The sequence below is a fragment of the Lottia gigantea genome (genome assembly GCF_000327385.1).
Source record: "Lottia gigantea unplaced genomic scaffold LOTGIsca_282, whole genome shotgun sequence".
NCBI lineage: Eukaryota > Metazoa > Mollusca > Gastropoda > Lottiidae > Lottia > Lottia gigantea.
In genome coordinates this window covers 11,163-25,195 of record NW_008708906.1, presented here as the reverse complement: position 1 = coordinate 25,195, position 14,033 = coordinate 11,163, and the positions used below count along the sequence as shown (strand labels likewise).

Here is a 14,033-nt window from a genome sequence, read left to right as displayed (position 1 = left end):
GGGGGGGGGGGGGGGGGAAGAGCCACTACCACGAAAACACATTGTTCCAAACCAAGCGGTATCCTCCTATAGTCAGTTTTGAAATTTGGGTCTCTGTGACTAATGTGCAGTGACAGGTCACATATTAAGACTAAATTCAACTCGTACTCTTATTGATGTGTTTAGTAACGAGTCTGATACGACAGGTCTTTTTTTTCATTTCAGATAATCGACAGCAAAAGAATGGACAAGTTATTGCTTACACTTTATTTCATATTCTTGGCACCTTCACCAACAGAATCTGGATTCTATGTTCCACATCTACCATCTAGACGCTACGTTCAGGAAGGAGACATAAACTTGGGCGCCCTTTTTCCAATAAGTAGTTATAGCACCACAAAGGCATGTGGAGACGGCTTGAGATCGACTTCAATTCTACAGTTTGTAGAGGCTTTGGTTTACTCAGTAAACGAAATTAACAATAATTCCAACATACTGCCAAATATAACATTAGGCTTTGCAATTCTGGACGACTGTTTGAAAGAAACAACAACAATTGCCCAGTCACTGTCCTTCGTACCGGAGCCACAGTCCTGTCAGGAGACCTGCGCAAACAACACAAAGATGACGTCAACTCCACGATATGATGTAGTCGGCGTAGTTGGATCACTTAAAAGCTCGAACAGTATAGCTGCAGCAAGTCTTCTGGGACCGATACAAATTCCGCAGGTCAGCTACTCGTCCACAAGTGACGAACTTTCTAATAAAGAACTCTACCCGTATTTTTTAAGGGTGGTGCCTCCGGACGAGTTCCAAGCAGAAGCCATAGTCGGTCTGATTGCTCACTACAGTTGGTCGTACATCTCTATCGTTTACACGGAAGGTAGCTACGGCGAACTAGGATACAAAAATATCAAGAGATTGACTGATTCGAGAGGAATCTGTATTGGATCTGCTAATATGGTCAGCGAAGGATCGGGAAGTAAAGACTACACTGAAATTGCTAAAGATCTCTTGGATAATCTGAATGCCAGAGTGGTCATAGTGTTCGCGGGGCCAACTCAAACAAAGGGTCTCTTTACTGCTCTGAAGGAATTGGGCTTGACGAACTATTTCATATTTATTGGAAGCGATGCCTGGGCTAAACGAATAAAGCTTCTGGGAGACGTATGGGATGTCGGATTGGGGGCGTTTACGGTTAGCTTTTATTCTCGAGAAGATCCTTTGTATACAGACTATTTCAAGACTATCCGTCCAGAAGCAGATGTTCGTAATCCGTGGTTCAGAGAATTTTGGGGTAAACATTTCAAGTGTTCCTTTGATTCCGTCATTTCCCCTTGTAATGTTGACGATGTCCTGTCGTTTGAAAATGGATTTAAAGCAATTTCAACGGTTACACCAGTCATGGACGCGGTTTCAACGTTTGCTAAAGCTATAGATAGTTTACTCAAAGACAATTGCCCTTTAGCTGATTCCGCCACGGCTAGGGATTGTATTTCTGGACCTCTTTTATTGGAATATTTAAAAAATACGACATTCAGTGGACGTAATGGATTGATCAGATTTGACGCAAATGGGAATGCGTTGGGAAGCTACATCATTGATCAGCTTATCACCGGAAGTCCTTATGCTCAAGGGAGAGTTGCAACCTATGATGCATTCACTAAACAACTTACTATGGATGGTGAAGTCACGTTTGAACATGTTACCAACTTTGGAACCCATCATCCGGAATCTATTTGTAGTAGACAATGTGGTATAGGAGAGTTTCTGATCCAACAAGAATTGTCGTGTTGCTGGCTCTGCAAATCTTGCAGATCTAACGAGATGGTGACCAATAACGGAACAAGTTGTGAATCTTGTCCAATGTTTGAATGGCCAGAATTGGAGACTGATTTGAAATCTTGTTCGCCGATTCCTCCTGTTACCATAGACTGGTCGGAACCGTTTGCGATCATGTTGGTGACGTTTTCTTTCATCGGTATTGTACTAGCTATCAGCATATTAGTATTCTATATCAAGTATAACGAATCAAGCTTCATCAAAGCTTCAAGCCGAGATCTGAGTTATTTCATGTTGACTGGTGTGTGTATAGGCTATCTTACTGTTTTTGGAATGGTTACCAAGCCAGAGACGTGGAGCTGCAAGATGGTCTTCTTCTGCTTCTGCATCAGCTTTACATGTATATACGGACCTCTTCTCACGAGAACAATTAGAATATATAGGATTTTCGAATCCGGAAAGAAATCAAACAAGCGACCGAGGTTTATTGGATCAAAGACGCAGATTGTCATTGCTATGTTATTCGTCTTTGGGCAGGTAGGCATTGTCTTCTTACTGAAGCATTTCAGCTCAAAGGGCTTTTGCTGGAAAACTTGAAACGATTTTAGTGTTCCATTCAACTGATTGATAAATCACATTAATCACAAGCGTCCAACTCATTGAGTCACTTAAGTAACCTTCATGAACATTTTTATTCATTGATTGTAATTCTTGAATTACTATTTATTTTACAGGTTGCTATATCCATCGTTTTTGTTTTATGGTACAGTCCAGAGGCAACTCGCACGATGCAGGTTCCGACCCAGAAATACGTCGAGTTAAGTTGTAATATGCCGCTGGCGGGTTTGATATCCTTTTTGTCGTATAACATTCTTCTGGTGCTAACCTGCACATACTTCGCCTTCAGAACCAGAAAATTACCAGACAATTTCAACGAATCGCGTTTCATATCCATGTGCGTTTACACAACGTTGGTCATCTGGCTTGCATTCATTCCGACCTATTTTACCGCCGGTAGAGAATATTTGAAAACGGTATCCTTGGCTATAGCCCTAATCTTGAACAGTACGGTAGTGCTACTGTTCCTATACTTGCCCAAGATCTACGCTACCATCTACCTGCTCGAGCACAACAGTAGAGTCTTCAGTAAAGCCACCAGGTCATTTAATTTGACGACAATGAGCGGTCAGAGTGTAAACAAAATTGAACCCGTGTCCGTGGCTTGAAGCAACGAGTGTTAACAATGACGGAATCTTGCAGACTTTCTGAAAAGAGTTCGAAGCTAAAGAATGTATAGAAGATATACAGAATCCCGAATTTTGCCTGGGAAATCGTTACGGCCGTTGCCAAAGAATTTATTTATCCCAATTCGCATGTTTCATAACGCCGTCAGATCTTCTTTTGGTTTAGATAGCCGTGTGTCGTGTGTATATCTATCGTATGTACGTTCAGTATTTGCATCTGCCTTTTTTCCATAGATATTCTACAGTTATCGCCAATCAAATGGAAATGCAAAGGGACACAAAATAGAATTTCCAATCTTTGTATGCGTATCACAAGCACCTTCTATCTTAAACGATCCAATCGGATATGAAAACATTTTGCGCAACCATATGCCCATTGAGACAATCCCAATGTATAAATAAAATTGGTACATGTAGAATGACGTAGTTATTATTACCATACCTCGATCTGGTCCACGCCTTAATGGGGTGCTACTCCAATCTTGTCCACGTCATAATGGGGTACAACCTTTATCTAGTCCACGTGATAAGTGGGTGCTATTCCTCTCTAGTCCTCGTCATTTTTGGGTGCCATATCTTTCTTGTCCACGTCAAGACAGGGTTCTTCTCCTATGCATTCCACTTCAAGACTGTGTGTTACATCAAACTAGTCAAAGTCAAGGCAGGGTGCCTCTCTTATGAAGCCTACGTCTTAATGGGGTGCTACCCCTATCTAGTCAACGTCAAAATGAGGTGCTTCTTCTATTTAGTCCATGTCATAATTGGGTGCTACTCCGATGGAGTCCACATTTTAATTTCTCATAAGGGAGTGCTACTCTTATCCAACATAATTATGGAGGTGATAGAGGTTGAAAGCCGACTTTCTGAAGCACTTGCCTTGAGATCAGATGCGATGACGGCCGCATTGTTTTAGCTTTCAAATTATTTTATATTCGGGACCATAATTGGCAAACTTTAATTTCGGACTCGAAGTCGAACCACTATGATTCCAAATTTATTTTCTTTTTTGAACGAATCGTTTTGATCTCTTTGAAAAATGTAAAAGCCTAACTTTTACTTTAAGTAGTCTAAAAGAACGATCGGAGATGAGCAGTGATAAGCTTGGGCCCTGGGAAGCAGAGTGTTCAGTCCGCTACTCTACTGTACTAAAAATAATTGGCAAGGACAAGTAAGTATTAGACTTCGGACAAGTGTGTGTGACACAACAGTCAAACAAATTGTTTGAGATAAGTATGTAATGTTATATTTTACATTATCAGAACATATCACAAGTATTGTCATACCAAATATTACCAATCTTTCATACCTCCATTCTTACTTATCATATAACCATACACAATATGTAGAGCTTTCAAACAGATATACAGTTGCTTTCTCTCAGTGGTTGCACTATACTTTTGGTACTAGTACAAATGGGGAACGTCTAACTTAGAGTTTGAGGAGGTATTCCCAATTTCAAAGAACAATTTTGAAAAATTGAATTTATTTGGTGTATCCTGCCACATTTTGTGGGGTATAAATATTTCTGAGCAGACAAATACTCAAGACCACTATTTGTTTGACAGGATCAATTATAAATGTAAAAGCCTCAACAAAATCTAAATATTTTGAACATCCTACTGATGATATTGTAAATGACAAGTATTTACTAATGACTCAAAATGGATTGTAAATAGTTCTATTTTTAAAATTTTCATCGGGAAAAACTGATATCATTAATTTGCACCATTTCAATTTTCAGTCAAACGTCTGTTATTCTTGCAAACCTACTGAAACTAGGTGGTTGATAATGCCACTATCACAAAGGGTCTTATATAATGTTAAAGTAGAATTGCAGGAACCATCGTACAAAATGATGTAAACACTGTCTCAAAAATATTTTACATACCTCTTTACAATCCCTTTAATCTCTGATCACAAATTCAACATTTTGTTCTTAACTGACTTAAAAAACTTTAAAATTGAATACATGACAGAAGTGCCTAAAAATGAGAATGATAAAGTATTTATCATTTGTACTAGATAATACATGTTAACCGATAATGTTGCAATATAAAACTATATAAGAAAAGCTGTTATTACAACATGTTACATAACTCCAAAACTGGCACTAAGTGTCAGTATTTTGGCCATTGCCATCAATATAACTTTTTCATGATGTTATTACAGTCAAGCAAGGATATTTCTGCTCATTTGGGTCCAATTCAAAACATAAAAGTGCACAGTTCATTTCACTTTAAGGGATTTCAAGTAGTCAGTTACACAATGTAAGTTTAGTCCATAAAAATTGTTTTACTATTAATTTTATTCTACCTTAAAAAATAAAGTTGACTGCTCAAGTTTTTATACAAGACAAACATGAGCAAAAATATCCATACATTTGTATTTGGTGGCGATTCTTTAGCGTTCCTTAATCATGGGGACAAACATTATTTGACATTTTTTATTGAATTTTGATAATAATCATCACTGAAATTCAGAACTTGTCCTTAAAGACGTTCACAATAAAAGTCAAAACTATCAGTGCACATCCTGTATTATTCAAAACACAAACTAGAGCAATCCACTTTATTTTAAGGGATTTAAAGTAAAAACCGCAACATACATAGTGGCTTCTTGTAACTAGATAAATTTATTCCACCCAAAAATTAAGTGGACTGTTTTTTGTTGAATTGATGAATATGAATGTAATATGTACAGTTCCTAAGAGACACTTCTAGAGAGTGTTGATAAATCTTAGTGAAATATTATCAAAGATATGAGTGCAATAAAAAGTTGCATTTTATTGTACAGAAGTTTCCTTTCCGTTATGTACATAGGAAACATAGATGTGCCCGTGATGCACATTAAAAACCTAAAAAAAGAAAATTCTACTATTCCTTTAAGTGTATTTAAAAGTACCAGAGATTTTAACACGTATGAGTCTCAAGAGGTAGTGTAAAAGGACTGAATTCCTTTGCCAATGGCAGGCATTTTGGTTTTGTGCATCAGATTTTCATTTTAAACATGGCACATTCCATGAGCACTGTGATGAATGAGTTCCTGCCTTAAATCTTCAATCACACTCAGGTTTCATACACCGATATTGTCCGACTTGGTGATTTCGGTGACACACAAAACTTAAAACGAAAAAAACCTTTTTCTTTAAGCAATATACAAGCTACAAAATGTTTACTCCTTTGAAAGATTTTTGATGTTCCTTCATTAACTACACATTTTGTACAATCCAAAAAATTGTACACACTTTGTATTATCCCAAAAGTGCACATACACACTTTGTTTAATCTCAAATTTATACATACATTGTACAATACCAATATTATACACATTGTATATCCCCATTTTGTTCACACTATGTATTATCTCAATATTGTACTTTGTATTATCTCAAATTATAAATACATTGTACAATACCAAAATTATACATACATTGTACAATCCCAAAATTGTACATACTTTGTACCATAAAAAATTGTACACACTTTATATCATCAAAAATTGTACACTTTGTACAATTTAAGGTTAAGTAAGCTAGCTGGTTTAAGTGTATTAATGTCACCTCCTGAGTGATGATTCTGAGGGATCCTCAGATTCTCAGATATGATGTTGTACACGTAATATATGTATTGAGGTATCCATCTCATATTTTCGTATCCTCTGAGGAATACAAGTTGGCTAATGTCTTTCTGATACGTAAAGCTGTTAGTCTGGCCGCAGCATTCTGATACCAACATTCTTTCATCAATCTTGCCATCACACGCAACGGCTGAAAATATAATACATTAGAAATAAAATTTCAATACCTATTATTCTAAAAAATACAATTTGATCTAATTAATTTGCAAATATCTAGACAAAAAATTGCAAATACAGCATCATTAGCCTTCTCTCTTTCGATTTCCAACTGTCAAGGGATCTTTCTTCATGTCAGACCTGCATCACTGACCATGGGAAATCTGGGTTGAAAAAGTATGACTACAATCTATGCAAGGATTGGAGCCTGGACCAACATGTTACTGAGAAAGCTTCAAACTCACTGAGCCACTGCGAATCAGATATATACTCAGATTACTAAGTCTTGTGAAAAGTGAGAAAGAACTCTTTCACTATACCAAGAGGCTAACACCCCACTGAAGAAAAGGAGTCATTTACTATGTGTTGTGAAATGTTTTGATAAAGAACTCACCTCTGATTGCCATCTGTTGGGTATGGCTGGTCTATGTCTGTCTATACATACTATTTTACGCATATCTTCTAATGATGGGTCTGACGGTACCATGTCATAATATGGTAACTGATATTCTTCTGCTATACCTATATAATATAACACACAAAATCACTTACACCATTCTTCTTTTAGGACAGTCAGTAAAAGTAATGGTCATTGGTTCTTATCTTGGTCAGCATGTGAAAGTCTGATGACTCTGAATAAGTCATCGGTCCCCATTTCCATGTCGATCCAGGAATGGGTATTGTGGGAAGATCAACGCTTAGAGGTTTGGTCAAGGAGCAGCTGGTAAAAATGATCCTTATGAACCAGAATGGTTGTTTTAGTGTTTTTTTGATTCTCAAGGTGCTACTTCCGCACTTTATTTCCATTCATTATTAGAGAGAAACAAGTAATAAATCACTGATTTAAAAGAACGTCATTAGAACACAGCTGTGGTAAAAAAACTTGTTAGATTACAATAATGAGTAAAAATCAAAAAAAAAAAGAAAAATTGCAATTTCTATATTTAATTTATTGTTGAGAACTCACCCCCAACATTACATCTTCTGGCAATTTCCCATAAAACTAAACCAAACGCATAGACATCAGCTCTTTTAAAGGATTCAAAATGATTCATGTTAATAGTTTCATCCAAGACTTCTGGCGCCATATAGCGTTTGGTGCCAACTCTATTGTTAGGTGGGTTATCTACAGAATCTGTCTTGGAATCATGTCGCACAGCCAATCCTGCAAAGAGAGAAATTCGTGAAAATGAAATAAGATTACCTCAAAATTAATTCTGTTATCTCATAATATTGTGGTCTGGATTGTGTGACAAGGATAACCTTGAAGGATAATAAGCATGAGAGCGGTGGTCATGGGTTCTAATCTTGGTCCGTGTGTTTCAGTCCAATTACCTTGAATATGTCATTGATGCAACTATTAATGGGTAGATTTCTGGGAAGAATCAATGCCAAGAGGTTTGCCCAAGGACCAGCTGGTATAAAGGATTCTTATAAGATTAAGTTGTTATCCTTGTAGAAAATGGCTGTTTCGTTTTTCCTAAAATTAACAATTAATTTTCTTACCTAAATCTGCTATACAACATGTACCATTAGCTGTTACTAGTATATTCTTACTCTTTAAATCGCGGTGAGCTATAGCCGGTTTACCTACAGGACAAAATTCATTACTATATTAGACAAGGAAATATCGTTCAACAGGTTTATAAGTGATAAATATATACATTCTTCAGAAAGTGATTAAACCCACAAAATTAGATCCACGATGACGACTCATCATTTTAAGATAGTCTATGACATATAGAAAAGACATATAGAAATAGTGAGTAAAATTCCAAGTTTGAGATATTTTTAAAGGAATTATGCGATTTTCGTACATTTCAAGTACTAAGACTAATTACACATTTTCAAGACTTAAATTAAACCCCCCCAAAATGGGGTTTTATTTTGACTTTTGATGTGTATCGGGGACACTGATAGTAATTCTGGTGAACTTGAATAGATCATTTATTCACTATTCCAGTCTGTAAAATGGGTACAGAAAATCCTAGGAAAGTTTGGGCAAGAAGCAGCTGGTAGAAAGGGTCCTTATGAACCTAAGTTGTTTTCCTCGTAAAAGATAGTTGCTCCTTACCTCTATTTCCACCAATAATTTCCATATGTAAATGAGCTAGACCACTGGCAGCTGATAAAGCCATTTTTAACATACTAGTTGTAGTCACTGACTGTCGGTTGAGGAAATCAAACAACGAACCATTCTCCAGATAATCTGTTACTAGCCATAGTTGAGTCCACGTTCCATTATCTGTTATTAGAAATGAGTTTTACAGCCTACTTTTCTATCATTTTCTGATTGGCCTACTGAGAAAAGGCAAGTGCTTGCAATGTACAATGAGGGAAATTTGACGTATCTAAATTATAAAAATAAATGCAAATTAAATTTTCTGTTCTGCACCTGAATGGGCTTTATTTGAAGGGCAAAGCCTTGAAGTATGCTATGAGGTAATTCAGCCAGAACACCCACTTGAACCCTACACTCCTTTTCCAAAACAAGCTGTTCTAATTAAAAATATGGCTAATCCATGAAGTGTGGAAAAACAATAATTTTTGACATGTGCACTATATTTGCAATTATACAGTTTGTCTGAACATACCTTTGTTATCGGCAGCAATAAATCCTAGTATATTCTCATGTCTTAACATAACAGTCTGATAAATCTCAGCCTCTCTATACCAAGATCTCTCTTCTCTGGTTGAAATAATCTTTACAGCCACATTCTCTCCTCTCCAATGCCCTCTCCAGACTTCCCCATACCGCCCTTTACCAATTATCTCACATAGCCTGATCTGTCTCGCTATTGTTCTCTGGACCAAGATGGGTAAACCTAGAAGTATTTATTAAATTTTGAGGACCATTTTAAGGCAACTTTGATCGAAATGCATATATAACTATCTGCTGTACCACACGTCTGAAAAAATTCTTCTTTGGCTCTTTGATCACTGATAGCCACTGAAACACAGAGTTTCTCACATTTGATTGGTTGAATATTTTAATGACTCATGTATTGCATAACAATTTTGTCAGTTTTTTAGTCACTGTCTAAAATGCACATCCCAAGTTTGATATTGTCAAAAAAAAAATTGTGCACTATACACACAAATACATGATATGTATGGCAAGTAGAATCTTCTGCAATAAAAAATGTGAACAAGATTTTCTTACCCGAACCACTGCCAGAATGAGACATGGTTTCATAAAGTTCTTTCAATGATGCTGGTTCGCCCGGTACCAATGGGTTGGTTTCGATACTGTGTTCATCATTTCGGTGGAATGCTCGCTGACACTTACGATGGTGATGAAACATAAAGAAGGCTACTAATATCAGTATACAAACTAGACCAATAGGTACTGCTATAAAAGCCATCAATTCCATAGCGCTGATACCATCTGCTTCCTTTCTTTCTCCTGAGAATGGATTGAATTGAATTTGTGAAAGGAAATTCTGATATTCATTTTCAAAAAAGGCAGGGTCGATTTTGGTCATGGAATCAATATCAAAATATGGTCATTTGACTTCTTGTGCTTTGTTAAGTCCAATAAATGGTCTGAAAGTCCACCTAACTTAAATAAGTAATCTTAGCTCAATTTTTACTCTCAACCCAGCTGTAATTAGATATGTAGTTTTTCTTTCATTCTTCAACGAAAACTCATTTTATCCATTGGCCAATGTTTAGATGAGACTGGGTTACTGGAGCAGCCAGTCGGAAAGATCAATGCAATGAAGTATAGTCAATGACCAGCTGGCAGAATAAATCCTTCTGAAGCTAAGTTGTTATCCTTCTTAAAGACAGTTATGGCTGTTTTTTTACTTACTTGCTATTTCTTCAGGTGTTTTTGTCGGTGGTTCTAACTCTGGTGTGATATCAGCATTACACATATCTCTATCATTACAACAATATACATTGAAATTACTTTTTTGTTTTTCTATAACTTCACAAAACATTGGTCTATTGTCAGGAAACAGCTCTTCTTTGTCTTTACATCTAAAAGATAGAATACCGGTAATTAATCATCATTTTTCCAGCCATTGTCTTTTCAACCATTACATCTACCTCTTTCACTTAGGCAGATCAAAATCATATTACAAACAGCAGTGTTAAATATTCTCTCAGTAACAAGTTGGTTTGTTGTTTGCTAACCTAGTGATAAGGTGCAATCGTTTTGAATTCATATTTTTTTTTATAGAATACTGGTACCGGTAATTAATCATCACTTTTCAAGCCATTGTCTCTTCAACCATTATACTTATGCATCCATTATTCATGTATTTGGACAAATGAGAGTTGTTAAATATCCAGCTGATTAACGACGGTAGAAAAATTCATAAATTCTTAAAGAGATTTTTTTTTATGTATTCGGGACACTGATATCATCTATTTGCCCCATTCTAGTTTTCAGTCAGATGTGTGGCTCTTGCAATTCCACTAAAGGGAAGCACTTTATGGCGTCACTATTGCAAAAGCTGCCATTAAGTATATTTAAAAGGATGGACCTTTGTGATAGTTTAAGTGGAATAGCAAGACGTCTGATTGAAAATTGGAACGAATGCTGCAAATCGATTCTATCAGTATGCTGAAGATACTTACAATCGTCGCACTCGTATTTTCCCTGTCTTTTTACTGCGTATAGAAGACACTAGACATATACCATCTGTTGTACAGGTACTGTTAGGTTGACGTGGTTGACTACATTCTGTACACTTACACTTTAATCCTGTTACCACTAAAACAAATTAAGAAAGAATATTTAACTTTATTATCTTAACAAGGAATATATTTATTTTGTTAAACAATCATATCCAAGATATCTACGATCATACATACAATATAAGCAATATTTATTGGATTGCACGGAGGTTTTCCTCAAAATTTTTATCTGTATCTGGGACAAGGATATTTGCACGTTTTCAGTGAAACCTCTCTGACTTTGAAATTCCATTGAAATTAAGAATTTCATAAAAATTCATCTATTGCAAAGGCCCATGGATATTATTAGCACCTTTTTAGACAGTGGCATCATAACGGGGTCAATATATTTCTAAATTTGTATTGAGGACACTGATATCATCAAATTACCATTCCTATTGTCAGTCAGGCGTCTGTGACTCAAGCAATTCCACTCAAACTCAGTGTTTGATGAGGTCACTAATCGAAATAAATGCCTTATCACACAAGATCCTTTGATGCGATTACTGATGTCATCAAACACTTAGTTTTAGTTAGTTTTAGTGGAATTGCAGGTACCACAGACATCTGATTGAAATTTAGAACGGTGCAAATTGATACTATAGCAGTCCCCAATATGTAATACCGGTACTTTAAAAACTCCTTACAATACCTTTTAGAATATCCACAATTAAGGGATCAACAAAGATCTGACAGAAGATTGAAATTTTGCAAATAATCTGTTACATATAAAAAGCCAGATAAGCTCTTTACAATTTCCATTTAATATTACTATATAGTATTAGGCTAGGCCTATATTGACCTTCCCTCCCCCACTCCCAAAACAATAAACCTACCACTACAGGTCTAGTGTCATTAATATGATTAAAATAAATAGCAGAGGTGTGAAATTAAAAAGAAATAGGTAATGTCATTATACAATAATAGCTTACAATAACAACATAACATGACAAACTGACATAAATGATTTCATATGCTATGTCAACGTGACCTCAAATGTCTGGAGAGAAAAAGAGCAACCATTTTGAAAGCCATAACCAAAAGACAGACAATTTGGAAATGACTTTTATGGCATTGTTCAGCAAGTTCAACACCTGTACAAAATGTAAACATTGCATCGTGACTGCTCCAGTTTAAAGCGCACCTGCAGTTGGTAAAACATCGGACATATACCTCCATTTTGGATAATATGTACAACATACACAATTTGATTTTAACTTTCTATCGCTGTTCTATCGAACCATTTCACTCAATTATCAATCCTTAGATTGAAAACAACAAATAAATTGTACCCTACCTGCAATAACAGCATACCATGTCACCAAAACCACATATATTCCGAGTTTTTTGCGAATCATTTTCAATATTTTGTAGGTTATTTGTTGACAATTTTCTGTCTAGAACCGTAGACAGTTCACTATAAAAAAATACTACGCGACAGAAAATAGTCCTGGTTCTAAAAATAGATTTAATTTTCTCCGTGGATCTATAAGATAATAAATTATAAACAATTCTTCTATTTTTAACGGAATTTATATAAGAGGAATATCAAATACACGAAAAATTGATTGCAATGGCCATTTTGAACAGCGTAGTGATATTCAGGTCAACTTAATAAGGTCAACTACAAGATTTTTATTAATCCGAAATTTTATTAAAATATTTACATAGTCCGAAAAGTTGAAATTTGATGAAATGAATGGTCAGCCAAATTCTTGATTTTCAAACCAAAAAAAATCAATTTACATTTAGGTTGTATTTTCCCCTAGAAAAATGGCATTTGATGATTAATCCGGCTGAAATCGGAGATCTGAAATAAAATTTAAGAAAATTATTCACCAAAATATAGACAATTTTAAAATGCCAAAACTACATAGTAAAAAAAGTTTAGGTAAACATTTTAATTTCGCTCTGATTTGTGGCTTTTTCTAAATTGTTGGAATCAAAAGTGTGTTTTCAGCTTGATGGTAGCCTATTATCGTACATTACCGGGTCCGCAGCAGCAACATTTGTTTTCTCACTGTAATAAGTAACATTTTCCTTTCTGAAATATCGCCTTCCATTTAAGTAAACGTATGATAACTTTAAAAAACACAGCCATATTAGGCCTACATCAATTCTAAAGAATTTCCATTGGTTGTCAGCATTAAAGGCAATCGATTTTAAAATCTCCTCTCTGACTTTTCAATATACCACACCACAAACTTGACTCAAGCATATCTCATTGCCAAGAAGTGCCAACACGAATCAAATAATCAAAGTGTCAACTATTATAGCATTTCAGCTTATTGTTTTCGGTCTTTTTTCAGTGGCTTCAACCAACGTTTGGCATAACCTACCTATTAAGAGTTTAATTGACAACGAAAAAAGTGAATAGTGAAAACTGTTTTATTTGCCTCTAGTTAGTTTTTTTACTTAAGAGAGTTTGGTTTTTACATTCACCAGTTTCGGTAAACGCAATGAGCAAACTATTCCTATTTAACAAGTATGACAAGCCTCTGAGACTTTTTTCATAGTTTTTACATTACCAGAACATTGTATAGCTGAACC

At 35.7% G+C, this 14,033-nt stretch overlaps 2 protein-coding genes across 2 annotated transcripts; one reads left to right on the top strand and one right to left on the bottom strand.

The window, feature by feature from the left end:
* Nucleotides 1-222: 222 nt before the first annotated feature.
* On the top strand, nucleotides 223-2,987 carry LOTGIDRAFT_145056 (hypothetical protein; the record flags this gene model as incomplete). Its single annotated transcript, XM_009056655.1, has 2 exons — nucleotides 223-2,298; nucleotides 2,496-2,987. The coding sequence occupies 2 exons, from the start codon at nucleotides 223-225 to the stop codon at nucleotides 2,985-2,987; spliced, it is 2,568 nt and encodes an 855-aa protein (XP_009054903.1).
* Nucleotides 2,988-6,645: 3,658 nt separating this feature from the next.
* On the bottom strand, nucleotides 6,646-13,701 carry LOTGIDRAFT_180706 (hypothetical protein; the record flags this gene model as incomplete). Its single annotated transcript, XM_009056654.1, has 10 exons — nucleotides 6,646-6,771; nucleotides 7,192-7,319; nucleotides 7,765-7,962; nucleotides 8,304-8,387; nucleotides 8,872-9,042; nucleotides 9,392-9,622; nucleotides 9,961-10,203; nucleotides 10,612-10,781; nucleotides 11,385-11,520; nucleotides 13,677-13,701. 10 exons carry the CDS (start codon nucleotides 13,699-13,701, stop codon nucleotides 6,646-6,648), a joined length of 1,512 nt encoding a protein of 503 aa, XP_009054902.1.
* Nucleotides 13,702-14,033: the final 332 nt, after the last annotated feature.